This window comes from Pecten maximus, chromosome 4 (genome assembly GCF_902652985.1).
Source record: "Pecten maximus chromosome 4, xPecMax1.1, whole genome shotgun sequence".
In the NCBI taxonomy this organism is placed as follows: domain Eukaryota; kingdom Metazoa; phylum Mollusca; class Bivalvia; order Pectinida; family Pectinidae; genus Pecten; species Pecten maximus.
In genome coordinates this window covers 18,915,668-18,931,093 of record NC_047018.1, presented here as the reverse complement: position 1 = coordinate 18,931,093, position 15,426 = coordinate 18,915,668, and the positions used below count along the sequence as shown (strand labels likewise).

Below are 15,426 nucleotides of genomic sequence, written 5' to 3'. Positions count from 1 at the left end.
GTGTATAGGTTTATAGAACTGTAGTTTGATACAGTGTGTATAGGTTTATAGAGCTGTAGTTTGATACAGTGTGTATAGGTTTATAGAACTGGTGTGATACAGTGTGTGTAGGTTTATAGAACTGTGGTGTGATACAGTGTGTGTATAGGTTTATAGAGCTGTAGTTTGATACAGTGTGTATAGGTTTATAGAACTGTAGTTTGATACAGTGTGTATAGGTTTATAGAACTGTAGTTTGATACAGTGTGTATAGGTTTATAGAGCTGTAGTTTGATACAGTGTGTATAGGTTTATAGAACTGGTGTGATACAGTGTGTGTAGGTTTATAGAACTGTGGTGTGATACAGTGTGTGTATAGGTTTATAGAGCTGTAGTTTGATACAGTGTGTATAGGTTTATAGAACTGTAGTTTGATACAGTGTGTATAGGTTTATAGAGCTGTAGTTTGATACAGTGTGTATAGGTTTATAGAACTGTCGTTTGATACAGTGTGTGTAGGTTTATAGAACTGTGGTATGATACAGTGTGTGTAGGTTTATAGAACTGTAGTTTGATACAGTGTGTGTAGGTTTATAGAACTGTAGTGTGATACAGTGTGTGTAGGTTTATAGAACTGTAGTGTGATACAGTGTGTGTAGGTTTATAGAACTGTAGTTTGATACAGTGTGTGTAGGTTTATAGAACTGTAGTGTGATACAGTGTGTGTAGGTTTATAGAACTGTGGTATGATACAGTGTGTGTAGGTTTATAGAACTGTGGTGTGATACAGTGTGTAGGTTTATAGAGCTGTAGTTTGATACAGTGTGTGTAGGTTTATAGAACTGTGGTGTGATACAGTGTGTGTAGGTTTATAGAACTGTGATGTGATACAGTGTGTAGGTTTATATAACTGTGGTTTGATACAGTGTGTATAGGTTTATAGAACTGTGGTGTGATACAGTGTGTGTAGGTATATAGAACTGTGGTGTGATACAGTGTGTAGGTTTATAGAACTGTGGTGTGATACAGTGTGTAGGTTTTATAGAACTGTGGTGTGATACAGTGTGTAGGTTTATAGAACTGGTTTGATACAGTGTGTGTAGGTTTATAGAACTGTGGTGTGATACAGTGTGTGTAGGTTTATAGAACTGTGGTTTGATACAGTGTCTGTAGGTTTATAGAACTTTGATGTGATACAGTGTGTATAGGTTTATAGAACTGTGGTGTGATACAGTGTGTGTAGGTTTATAGAACTGTAGTGTGATACAGTGTGTGTAGGTTTATAGAACTGTGGTGTGATACAGTGTGTGTAGGTTTATAGAACTGTGGTGTGATAAAGTGTGTGTAGGTTTATAGAACTGTGTTGTGATACAGTGCGTATAGGTTTATAGAAGAGAACTGTAGTGTGATACAGTTTGTATTAAGAACAGTGGTTTTGTAGAATGGTTATCTACTTGTGTGCCTTTGTGTTACAATGATAAGATACTCGTTTAGAATCCTTGTTTACAGTGAGCTCTCATGCATTCCCAATAGACCTTCACATTGTGACTTGCCCGCACACTAATCACCAAGTTATTCTTTTTAGAAATCAATAATAATTTTGCTGTGGCTGTTTTGTAGTTGGCCAGTGATGGTATCAAACGAGACTTCTCACAGTCGTACCTCGATGAAGCTAGCTACACAAAGGAGGTGAAAAATGGGACCGAAATTGTTTTGGAGGTCAAGAAAGCTCTGGGTGATTATTTTGAGAAGAAGAAAATTGCGGCCCAGGTGAGAATTTATAACACAGGTAAAAGAAAACTTATTTAACTTTAAAAACCTGCTCTTCTTACAGGAAGAACATATGATCATCTTGGAAAAAGATAATTAAAGCTGACAGTTGAAGTTAAAAAAAACCTTTCATATCAGTTAAAAAAAATAAAAACCTGCAGTTTTCAGTATGTTTTTAAGATAATATGTCCGGCTTGTACCAGTCCTAGGTTCACTTGTGTATAGAGTGTACCAGTCCTAGGTCCACTTGTGTATGGAGTGTACAGTCCTAGGTCCACTTGTGTATGGAGTGTACCAGTCCTAGGTCCACTTGTGTATGGAGTGTACCAGTCCTAGGTTCACTTGTGTATGGAGTGTACCAGTCCTAGGCCCACTTGTGTATGGAGTGTACCAGTCCTAGGTCCTGTTGTTTATGGAGTGTACCAGTCCTAGGTCCACTTGTGTATGGAGTGTACCAGTCCTAGGTCCACTTGTGTATAGAGTGTATCAGTCCTAGGTCCACTTGTGTATGGAGTGTATCAGTCCTAGGTCCACTTGTGTATGGAGTGTACCAGTACTAGTTATACTTGTGTATAGAGTGTACCAGTCCTAGGTCCACTTGTTTATGGAGTGTACAGTCCTAGGTCCACTTGTGTATGGAGTGTATCAGTCCTAGGTCCACTTGTGTATGGAGTGTACTAGTACTAGTTATACTTGCAGTGTTCCAGCTAGGTCGGGTTAGCAGGGCGCGACGCCCTGCCCCTAATTCAAAGTTAGAAATGCGCCCCGCCCCTTTTCCTGAAGTACTGCCCTTTTTCTAAGTGTCATTGATGCTCATTTTGCCTCGTATATTCTATATCCGATTTGCTGAAGCCATGCAATATACAGTCAGTCACTAATTGGCCTCCTGTGACACTAGTCCCCTTACCTGTGGACCCTTATCCACGGGGGTCGATCCACGGTACTGAAGCTGCCCGAGGCAGATCGGTCAGCTGGGGATCGAGCTGGTGTTTTAATAGATTCATTTAACCGTGACGAGTCGATAGGATCGGTTGGTAATCCAATTAAATCATAATCACGAAGGTTTTTTGAAGATGGACACAGTAATGATAATGGATGGAAATTAAATGTTGTTTTACTTATGTAAACAACTTTTGACAAGACCGAAAAGAGCCGCACGTTTGTCGTAAAGTTATCCCATGAGCACGTGTGCATATATTGGCGATCGATCTATATATATCTTTAAAATTTTCTTCACATGACAACACAAAATCCTTCTGGTTTTTACCAAGCAACTTTTAAGTAGATATCTAAATGATCATGAGATCACTTTCCAGTGATTTTCCAGTGATCCAAATTAGCTTTCGGTTGATTTTTTTGATGAAGTTTGGCGGGACGCCGGAAATGGTTCGTTGTAAATGCAGATGTCGCAAATTCCTTGTTGGATTGACGGATTTCTATACAAAATGTTTATTTTTCATAAATAAATAAAGGACATGTAAAAATATCTGCTTATGTGAATAATGGTTGCAAAAGTTTAGTTTATATTGTGTTATTTTCGTATCTGAAATGCCCACTCAGCATTAACTGCGGGTCATGTGATAGCCAAGTGATTACATTTCTCCAACACGCGGGACTGTTTGTTTACGAGAGCAACGGAACAAATGTTTGATCAGAAACTTGCGAATCATGATCGGCCCCAATTTGCTTACCATTTCTTATAATTAATTCAAGAAAATGTGAACTTGCTATAATTTCCTGATTTTAGTTTACCGTTATTTCTAAAGTGAAAGTAGAAATTTACCGCCGCTTACAAGATACATCATAGTTATATTCAGATAGATATTCTATTAAATAATAGAATTTCTTTTAATTAATCATTTTTTTCTCGTATATGCTTTACCAACTTTTCTCTTTTGCTCCATCATATTTTCACCTACAATTAGTCGTCTTACAATCACAACGGACAGACCAGAGACCTATATTAATTAGTTAGTATATAGCTAGGTCTCTGGTCAGACTAGCTTCTGGTTGAAAATATCGCTCTGTTGACTATAACTGATAGTAACATTTTGATTGAACGTAATTATCATATATGGATTCTCTCAATACACCCTTAAATTGAAATAATGCTAATATCATTTTATTTTTGAATTACTCTAGGTCATAACTTTTAACATCCAAATTTAAAACAATATTTGAAGAATAAAGAGAAGAAAGAAGATATCCTTTTTACACACAAACGAAATAATAATAAAAAAAATCAACAGATTTCTATTTGTCTCCTATGAATTAGGTCACATGTAATGCATGGATGTACTTGAATTGTCCTGTAAAATAAGGTAGAAGATAGATAGGCCCGGAAAAAATGTCGCGCACAAAAATGCCCCTTTTTTAGGCAGCGCCCTGCCCTTTTCAAATCCTAGCTGGAACACTGACTTGTGTATGGAGTGTACTAGTACTAGTTATACTTGTGTATGGAGTGTACTAGTCCTAGGTCCACTTGTTTATGGAGTGTACAGTGCTAGGTCCATTTGTGTATAGAGTGTACCAGTCCTAGGTCCACTTGTGTATGGAGTGTACCAGTACTAGTTATACTTGTGTATGGAGTGTACCAGTCCTAGGTCCACTTGTTTATGGAGTGTACAGTCCTAGGTCCACTTGTGTATGGAGTTTACCAGTCCTAGGTCCACTTGTGTATGGAGTTTACCAGTCCTAGGTCCACTTGTGTATGGAGTGTATCAGTCCTAGGTCCACTTGTGTATGGAGTTTACCAGTCCTAGGTCCACTTGTGTATAGAGTGTGCAGTCCTAGGTCCACTTGTTTATGGAGTGTACAGTCCTAGGTCCACTTGTGTATGGAGTGTACAGTCCTAGGTCCAGTTGTGTATGGAGTGTACAGTCCTAGGTCCACTTGTGTATGGAGTGTAAATATTATTGTTAAGATTTATTGTAAAGTGTAAAGATTATTGTAAAGAACTGTGTGGACGCACTGGAATCATACAGAAGCAATTGGCAGAAGAGAATTGGGATGTATTCACTGCTGTGGCTATTTTGGTTTCAGAGTGAAACTAATGTCATGATTTTGTATTACTTGGAGCTTACAGGAATTGTATTTACTGTGCAGTAGCTAGGACAGTTCAATAGCATGGTGTTTAAACAGTATTAAGGCTGCTTTGTATTGCCTTTAACCCAGGAGGCTTATAATGTACAAGGCTCACTTGATTACCACTGAACAGTTTGTTTCATGGAGAGGCTTAAAGGAAATATCAAATAGCATATTGCACTTTTCAGATGATTGTTAAATTTCGAATATCTGAGAAATTTGTGTCAGATTTCGTGACGATACAAAAAAAATCTTATTGAATGAAAACTCAAGGCCTCACATTATTGGTTTCTCATTTGTTTTGATTTATATATACACAATCTCCATAACATTTAACCAGAGATTGTACATTTACATGACTGGCATGTCCTTTAAAATGCAAAATATATTGAAAAAGATTGAATTAGGCTCAGAATTAGGTATTAGATTCCTACAGAGGGGACAGGGGTTTAGGAAGGGGGTAGTTTATGGTGAGGGATGATTCTTTTTGAAGTTTTCTATTTCTATTTTTAAGATCATCTGACCCAAACGGTCAGTATGACTGTAACCATTGTGCTCTGTCCATCGCCATCTGTCGTCTACCCTAGGCGTTGAACTTTTACTTTCAAAAGGCTACTCCTCCTAAACTCCAAAGCGGATTACTACCAAATTTGGTGTGAAACATCATTGGGGGATGGCGATGATTTATAGTAATGAGGCTGATGTGACTCCTGAGAACAGAGGGGTGGGGTCCAAAAGGGGAACTTTGTTGAAATGTTGTTTTAAAAATCTTGCTCTTTCTTAAACCTTGAGTTGATTACAACCAAATTTTGTGTGAAATGCTTTGGGGGAGCATAATCATATTTCATATAAATGAGGCTGGCCCAACACCTGGGGCCAGAGGGGGAGGTTTCAAAAAGGGGGACTTTTGAAATTTTGCTTTAAAACCCTACTTTTTCTTAAACTTTATGCGGATTACAACCAAATTTTGAGGGAGACCAATCATATCTTATATAAATGAGGCTTGTGTGACAAATGGGGTTCGAGGCGCAGGGTCCAGAAAGGGGAACTTTGCTGAAATTTTGCTTTGTATATATAATGATTCAATTATCAGATGACCATTAAAGGCCATGTCCTTCTTGTTTTTTATGGGAATTAATAGTGTAATTGTCAGGCAGATGCAAGGTAAAAAGTTCCTAATGCAAACTTTCTGCTTCACACGGTCAGTAACCAATCGAAAGCTAGAAAGACCATCAGGTTTGGGGGATAGCTAAGGTCTATTACTGTATTATCATTATTACGTTATATTGATGTGATATACATTTTGCATCATAGGATTATGTGACATAATCATGATTATTACTAATACAGTTAGAGAAAATCACAACCAGGTATTAAATTGTCCTGGACAAAATAAACCTTGGCTTAACTATCAAAGCTACCAAGACTATTACTAAATCATATATCTAATTCTGCGTAACACATAACAGTTTAAACAGACACAGACAACCTACATTTTTGTAGAGAGGTAGAATTTTAAAACTTGCCAATTTTCTAAGCAGCAAACAACGTTGTCTGTATTACACGACAGAAGATTTCAAAGTAATGCGTTAATCCAAGACATCAATATACATTTTAGTGTAACCCTGGTAAATACTAGCCGCAATATACCGCTCGGCTAGAGAGATCTTCTCTTTAGCTCGATCGGTTGAGCATAAGACTAGTAAGCCAGAGGTCCCAGGTTCGATCCCTAGCGGAGGCAGTGATTTAAATTTAATTAATCCTGCGCTCTGTTACATTGGCGTGTATGTAGGGACTCAGGAATGATACTCAGCGCTGCTTGCGAAAGCATCGCTGTTACCCCTGGAAACTGGAGGACGAGTTCTTCCCTGGAGGGGGAGTATATAACCCTGGTAAATACTAGCCGCAATATACCGCTCGGCTAGAGAGATCTTCTCTTTAGCTCGATTGGTTGAGCGTAAGACTAGTAAGCCAGAGGTCCCGGGTTCGATCCCTAGTCCTAGTGGAGGTAGTGATTTAAATTTAATTAATCCTGCGCTCTGTTACATTAGAATTTCAGTTTTATTCAAATTGATTGGATGGTACTTAACCCTGTCATGATTGTGTCTAAAGGGAGTCACACCGTACCCACCATTGTTGACATCGCTACTAAATGAGAAAATGTCCAAGAGGATTGAAGGGATCGTAGATTGCGAGATATGTTGTGAGCCTCATATTGAAGGAGGTGCTCAAGGATGTTCTATTTAAGTCCTACTATTCTCTGACTACATAAGGCTGTGCACTCAAGGACTGGTCTCATTATACACCCCCCCTCCCCCCCCCCCCCCCCCCCCCCCGTAACAGGGGGGGGGGGGGGGGGGGGTGTATACTGCAATCAGGTTGTCCATCCGTCTGTAGACACAAAGATGTACCGGCTACTCCTCCTAAACTACTGAGGGAATTTCAATGAAACTTTATGGCAATAACCCTTATACATTGTTGATGTACATAATCTATACCATGTTGTAATTTTGTGGTTACCATAGTAATCAGGTCACTATACTTCGTTTTTTGGTTGAGGGGGAATTTTGTCCAGTCAACTCCTCATAAACCTGTGAACTGCTTCAAGTCAAACTACACAGGAGTGATAGGGATCATGTGTAAATGTGCATGCATGATATTTCTCTACAGAATTTTTGGTTTCCATGGTTACCAGGTTTCAATACCAATATTCTTGTGGAAAAATTGTCAAGACAACTCGGACAACTCCAATATAGCTGTCAACCGATTTCATTTAAAATACACAGGAATGTTAGGGACTCATAATGTGTACATATGCATATATTCTGACTAAGGAATTATGATACAATGTCAGTTGAAATTCAAGGGAATCATTTGACCAAACTTTCCCTATTACTCGGAACATTTTTGAAAAGATGTCCTACGATATTCTAACACTGGGGTGTTAGCAGGCAAAGTAAATCAGTTGTATGACCTTGAGTTGACCTTTTGTTTTAGGAGTTAGCAGACAAAGTGAAGGAACTGTATGACCTTGACTTGACTTGACCCTTTGTTTCAGGTGTTAGCAGGCAAAGTAAATCAGTTGTATGACCTTGAGTTGACCTTTTGTTTTAGGAGTTAGCAGACAAAGTGAAGGAACTGTATGACCTTGACTTGACTTGACCCTTTGTTTTAGGTGTTAGCAGACAAAGTAAATCAGTTGTATGACCTTGACTTGACCTTTTGTTTCAGGTGTTAGCAGACAAAGTAAAGAAAAACTATGACCTTGACTTGACCTTTTGTTTCAGGTGTTAGCAGAAAAGGTAAAGGAAATGTATGACCTTGAATTCACCTTTTGTTTCAGGTGTTAGCAGACAATTTTAAGGAAATATATGACCTTGAATTGACCTTATGTATCAGGTGTTAGCAGACAATGCAAAGCAGCTGTATGACCTTGATTTGCCCTTGTGTTTCAGCTGTTAGCATACAAAGTAAAGGAACTGTATGACCTTGATTTGTCCTTGTGTTTCAGCTGTTAGCAGACAAAGTGAAGGAACTGTATGACCTTGATTTGTCCTTGTGTTTCAGCTGTTAGCAGGCAAAGTAAAGGAACTGTATGACCTTGATTTGCCCTTGTATTTCAGCTGTTAGCAGACAAAGTGAAAGAACTGTATGACCTTGATTTGCCCTTGTGTTTCAGGTGTTAGCAGACAAAGTGAAGGAACTGTATGACCTTGATTTGCCCTTGTGTTTCAGGTGTTAGCAGACAAAGTGAAGGAACTGTATGACAACTTTATGAACCAGAATATGACTGGGCCTGTAGTGAACAGTCTACCATCCCTGGATCGAGAGTACTACAGGGACTCGGATATCCCAGGCACTCTCCCAAATGATCTCATCTTTACCCCGTAAGTTTCTTGGTTGAGAAAATAACAAAAAGATTAATAAATCATTTAAGTGAATCAATTTATTTTAATCTCAATTGAAACTGGAATAAAATATTTTTTTCAAATATCAAACTTTCTTTGAAACATAACAGTTTTTTCACAATTGTGTTGTTCATGTTAAATATACAATTTTGTAATACAGGGAGTGATTAAAATATTTTTGAAAATTGCAAAAGAGAATGGTTTTCTCTGTGTGAATGCCCTGTATATTAGTAATCAGTAGTCAATTATACAAAAAATAGGTCTGTTGTATTTATTATATTTATGATATAGGTTTATTAAAGCTGACAGTGCAAGTTAAAAGGCTTCCAGTTGAGATTATAAAAAACAAATATACAAAGTTTCATTTTTCAGAATCATTTCTGAGATGTTCCCCTTTGATGACAGCATATTCTGGCCATTGTATCTAAGGAAGTGCTGACATTTTAGTTTGTGCTCTGTTTGGAGATGCATACCTAAATCTGAGCCCTATATAAAGGCCCATGAGTAGTCAAATAAGTATTTCTCTTCCAATATGTCTGTAAAGTCACACCTCTCACACTATGTCCATTCTTGATCCCTCCACCACCCAACCCATGTTCTTTCTACAATATATGCAATATATATGGACATGGAAATTGAACACGTAATTATCAGAAAATGGTAGTAAGAAACAAATCTGAAAATTACAGCAAAACTGACAAAGGTAATTTGGATGTTTCAGTATCATTTATAATAATATCCATCAGGAAATGAATACTTGTCAAATATCACAAAATTGCTGAGATGTAGAATAGTGATTACTTTGCTTGTGTTTTACCAGGTAAGTGTAAACACAATACAAATAATTAATGAACGTATGTAGAAAAATGGACGAACTTTTTTGGATCTATACATTATTTGCCACTTATCCTTTTCGTTAAACTTTATTTTGAGAGGAATTTAGAGGATAACTGAGAGGTACTACTGATCACCTTCACTACTCGGTTATGACCTCAGGTACGTGCATTGTTATTCATGGAATCGATGGGTCACATGGTTTCGAATACTTACAACAGGTGTGTTTGCGCGGATGGCCAGTGTAAACAAATGTGAAAATTTCACATGATTTTAAAGCAGTTGGATCTGAGTATGCATCTCCCCCGCAGAGCATAAAGTAAAATGTTGGCATTTCCTTAGATACGATGTCTGGGACATACTGTAATTACAGGTCTGGATGTCTCAGAAATGATTTCTGAATGCTTAAACTTTTGATATATATGTTAAAAATCTTAATTGGTAGCATTTTTTACTTGCACTCTCAGCTTTAAATACTGTTTTATGATAATCTCATTGGCCTTATCTGTCCAAATATATGTGTAATGCCAGTTCTATGGTAGTATATGTATTAAAATTCACTGATTAATCCTTTGATCTCATTAAAAATGTGTAGATTGTGATATTTTTTTCATGATCTCGATAACACTGCATAAAATGTCAACGGAAAGTGCATTGAGATAATTAACCTTGTTACTGTTTTATTTGCAGGAATTTTCGTCAGAAAGTGGCCTGGAGCCAGTCGACGGTAAAGATCGCTGATGAGGTCCCAAGGGGTGACACTTCTACAATTAACTCTATTTATTACACAGCTGCCCTTGATGAGGTCTTCAAAAAAAATAAAGCTGTAGACGATTCACTACGGTAGGTTCACTTATCTTGCAGGTTAATTAGCAACATAAATCTCAACAAAACTGAAATAAATATTAAGGCATTACATTATCTGTCCCTTCTTAGTACATGAAATGTGCTACTAGATGCCTAATTTGTGTATTATCTTGTCAAGTGCATATCGTGTTGGCCATTTTTGCATCTAGGAATACATGAAGATGTGTGTTGCATTGCACCGAAATATTCTTGAATAGTTTATTTCAAATCTGAAACTTATGAATGTATTTTTTCTAGGTGGCAGTACTTTGGTTCCTCAGTGGGCATTGTAAGAATCTATCCGGGCCGAGAGTGGTCAACAAATTTTGCTGGATTTTACAACGATTATGATCCTCGAGTTCGGCCCTGGTACATAGCTGCCACCAGTGGCCCCAAGGATGTTGTCATCATCTTAGACTGTAGGTAGGTAAAATGCAAGCTAAAATACATAAAGTATATACAAAATCAACATCAGTATTCATTTATTTGCAGTTTTTGGTATTTCAAGTCTAATGAGTCCAGTTATATATTAAACAGGAGACAATATGTGACCAGAATTGAAACCAGTTGATTATTTCTGGTTTTTCCATAATGATCGTATTGAATATGTAGTTTTAGTTTTGAAATTTGATACTAGATGAAACTATAATGTTTAGTTGTCATTAAGCTTATCAAGTTTTAGACAAGCTAGTCTTTGATAATGTTACTAGATTGGTAATGTCCACAGTCATGTTGATTCTGTCGAATCTACAGACAGTTTTCAAATTTTCAATATTTTCACAGATATGTTTGCATATAACCTTTGTGATAATAGAAAAAGAGTTTGAAAACATTCAATGATTAATCAAATGTTGTTTCTAGCTTGTCCATGGCTGGTGAAAAGTTTGCCATAGCTAAAGGTGTGGCTAAAACTGTGATCAACACTCTTACCAAACAGGACTATGTAAATGTCATCTGTGCCAGGGCTAGTCATTGGGACGAAGTTGGAAAGTAAGCAGTCATACCTTTAGCATTGTTACTAAATAAATGTCAAATCTTTTATTGTAGCAGAATTTACTGAGCCATATTTTAACTCCTTTACAATGATCTACTTCAGGCTACTTCAAATGCTTGTTTCAGTGACCAGAACCAGTAATGGGAAACAGGATTTTAATGATTGAAATATTAAAATAAATGTCTGCATTCTTCATACAAACAATGGAAAATTAACTATTTGATTATGTTTTAGGTGGAAGTACTTTTCCACTGATGTGTTGAGTTGTCAAACAGACAGTCTAGTGCCAGCAACCATTGCTCATCGCAAAGATCTCATAGAAAAGATAAGGAAGCTCAAAGCTGGTGGTACCAGTGAGTTGGAGTAAGTGAAAACAAAGTTATATAAATGACGCTAAAATGTCCTATTGAAGGAATTGAGCCCAAATCACCATTGACGAAAATGTTTATTCACAGAAATTACCTGTGTTACTTATCAAACTTTTTTTTTTCAGGAAAGGTTTTGATATAGCATATGACCTGTTGATGGGTAATGCCAGGACTGGCTGTCAGTCTGTTATAGTGTTTGCCACTGATGGCCAGGAGATGGATGGAGAAAATGTCCGGTGTGGCCCAGGTATGTGTTCATCTCAGTCATCCAAGAACAGGTGTGCAAATGAGGATAACTTTTTGTGAAACAGATTAAAGAAATATTTGTCCCATTAAATACCTCAAGTTAGTTGAGATATCATTTATCCCCAATACACAACTTTATAAGTCACAACAGAAAACTGAGGAGAGGGTAATGAATTGTTTTGCATTATGTCATCTATCCGTATATCTTTCATCCTTCCTTCCTCCTTCACTCTTTATCTTGTCCGGGCTCTATCTTCTACACTTTGCCTACATTTTGACCTTTGACCTGTACATCAAAGAAAAAATTTCGTTGAGTTTTTTTATCCTATCACTACTTGTCACTTGAACTTTTTACTTGGAAGTATGAAGCAACCTAGCTGAGGCAATGTGACCTGCATTTGACCTTAGATCTACATCAAAGAAAATTTGTTTAATTTTGTCATCATTTCTAAATTGGAGGAGGTTGTTTTTTGGTCGAATTCTCCTGTTACCATATTAATATAACAATTAGCCCATTCCTGGTAACAAGTCGTCCAGTATCTGCTGTAGTTCAGTTAAAATGCTAATTTGTACTGTTTCATTGTCAAGCAGTCTATTTCCCCGAGACAAAGTTGATGTGTTGGCTTGTTACAGGAACTAATATAGTACATAAAATTTGTATATATATACAGTCTTACTTCATCATCTCATACTCGACAATTTGAAGACCCTGTTTAAGTCATACTGAATATTAAGTTTTGAGGGTATAAATCTGATATATGATATACTCGGTTACCCTGAATACTTTAGATATCTATCTTTTCATTACCCCACTGATTTCGAGTTAACGAGATTTGACTGTGTACACAATTCCATTGATTTACAGTAAAGTAAATGCGATACATTTGTTTGGCCAGGCTACTACACCAGGAGTGGTTATGTGCCAGGACCTGTCTGTAAATACAACTGGACCAAAGTATTCACAGTGGCTGATGAGAAGAGGAAGTATTCCAATCCAGAGGTGAGCTATGTCTTGTATATACAAAGTTATGCCCCTTTGTTCATTTTGATGCTATAACTTGAACTGTTCAACTGATCTCTACAAGACTTGGTATGCATTTCTATGTAAAATATGCTCGGTAACCTTGAATACTCTGGATATCTTAAAGTTTCTCATTGGCTCATTGATTTCACGATTTCAAAGTTTGTCTATATTATCAATTACCCACTCTAGGTCCACTGAAACACCTGTCTGTTTTCTGTCCTCTGAAACACCTGTCTGTTTTCTGTTATCTGAAACACCTGTCTGTTTTCTGTTATCAGAAACACCTGTCTGTTTTCTGTCCTCTGAAACACCTGTCTGTTTTCTGTCCTCTGAAACACCTGTCTGATTTCTGTTCTCTGAAATACCTGTCTGTTTTCTGTCCTCTGAAACACCTGTCTGTTTTCTGTCCTCTGAAGTACCTGTCTGTTTTCTGTCCTCTGAAACACCTGTCTGTTTTCTGTCTTCTGAATCTCTTGTCTGTTTCCTGTCCTCTGAAATACCTGTCTGTTTTCTAACTCTGAAACATCTGTCTGTTTTCTGTCCTCTGAAACACCTGTCTGATTTCTGTTCTCTGAAACACCTGTCTGATTTCTGTCCTCTGAAACACCTGTCTGTTTTCTGTTCTCTGAAACACCTGTCTGTTTTCTGTCTTCTGAATCTCTTGTCTGTTTTCTGTCCTCTGAAACACCTGTCTGTTTTCTGTTCTCTGAAACACCTGTCTGTTTTCTGTCCTCTGAAACACCTGTCTGTTTTCTAACTCTGAAACATCTGTCTGTTTTCTGTTCTCTGAAACACCTGTCTGTTTTCTGTTCTCTGAAACACCTGTCTGATTTCTGTCCTCTGAAACACCTGTCTGTTTTCTGTCCTCTGAAACACCTGTCTGTTTTCTGTCTTCTGAATCTCTTGTCTGTTTCCTGTCCTCTGAAATACCTGTCTGTTTTCTAACTCTGAAACATCTGTCTGTTTTCTGTCCTCTGAAACACCTGTCTGTTTTCTGTTCTCTGAAACACCTGTCTGATTTCTGTCCTCTGAAACACCTGTCTGTTTTCTGTTCTCTGAAACACCTGTCTGTTTTCTGTCTTCTGAATCTCTTGTCTGTTTTCTGTCCTCTGAAACACCTGTCTGTTTTCTGTTCTCTGAAACACCTGTCTGTTTTCTGTCCTCTGAAACACCTGTCTGTTTTCTAACTCTGAAACATCTGTCTGTTTTCTGTTCTCTGAAACACCTGTCTGTTTTCTGTTCTCTGAAACACCTGTCTGATTTCTGTCCTCTGAAACACCTGTCTGTTTTCTGTCCTCTGAAACACCTGTCTGATTTCTGTCCTCTGAAACACCTGTCTGTTTTCTGTCCTCTTAAACACCTGTCTGTTTTCTAACTCTGAAACACCTGTCTGTTTTCTGTCCTCTGAAACACCTGTCTGTTTTCTGTCCTCTGAAACACCTGTCTGTTTTCTGTAACACCTGTCTGTTTTCTGTAACACCTGTCTGTTTTCTGTAACACCTGTCTGTTTTCTGTAACACCTGTCTGTTTTCTGTAACACTTGTCTGTTTTCTGTAACACCTGTCTGTTTTCTGTTCTCTGTAACACCTGTCTGTTTTCTGTAACACCTGTCTGTTCTCTGTAACACCTGTCTGTTTTCTGTAACACCTGTCTGTTTTCTGTAACACTTGTCTGTTTTCTGTTTTCTGTAACACCTGTCTGTTCTCTGTAACACTTGTCTGTTCTCTGTAACACCTGTCTGTTTTTAGGTCATCTGACTCTTGTCTGTAACACTTGTCTGTTTTCTGTAACACTTGTCTGTTTTCTGTAACACTTGTCTGTTTTCTGTAACACCTGTCTGTTTTCTGTAACACTTGTCTGTTTTCTGTAACACTTGTCTGTTTTCTGTCCTCTGAAGTACCTGTCTGTTTTACCATTTTATTTTTAGCTCATCTGGAAACAAGATGGCCAACAGGCAGCCAGTCTAGTTTAGACTTTATATATCTTTTCTAAAATGCATGTTTTCGTTGATGTTGACCTTAGTGGTATGGTTGCTGCTGTTTTGGCTTTGATAGCAATGGCCATTTGACAACCCTCTAAAGTGTTCTTATATTTCATGTGAAGACCACCAAATTCCATCTACTGTCTGGTACCTGGCAGTGGAAATTAGATTAGTTGATGAATTATTGGCCTTAGATTATCAGAAAGTTATTTCCAATGGGGCTCCGTAATATCTTCATATCTAATACTTAAGTGAAATATGATTTTAGTTAGACTTGTAAATGTGTGGAGCTGGTCTTTTCTTTTGGTATCCAGAGGATTTATAAACTAGTCTGATATTCTCATCTTCTCTGGCATCATTCATGAGTCTAGACACTTCTCTGGGGTCTTTGG

The 15,426-nt window shown here is 37.6% G+C and overlaps 1 protein-coding gene across 1 annotated transcript in view; it reads left to right on the top strand.

Annotated features, from left to right (window-relative positions):
* LOC117325426 (voltage-dependent calcium channel subunit alpha-2/delta-2-like) overlaps nt 1-15,426 on the top strand; it is a 74,967-nt gene that overhangs the window by 13,155 nt on the left and 46,386 nt on the right. Inside the window, exons 3-10 of the mRNA XM_033881615.1 lie at nt 1,600-1,749; nt 8,569-8,720; nt 10,266-10,418; nt 10,680-10,844; nt 11,283-11,411; nt 11,650-11,778; nt 11,909-12,030; nt 12,926-13,029. Coding sequence (XP_033737506.1) covers nt 1,600-1,749; nt 8,569-8,720; nt 10,266-10,418; nt 10,680-10,844; nt 11,283-11,411; nt 11,650-11,778; nt 11,909-12,030; nt 12,926-13,029 — 1,104 coding nt within the window. The remainder of the gene's footprint in view (nt 1-1,599; nt 1,750-8,568; nt 8,721-10,265; nt 10,419-10,679; nt 10,845-11,282; nt 11,412-11,649; nt 11,779-11,908; nt 12,031-12,925; nt 13,030-15,426) is intronic.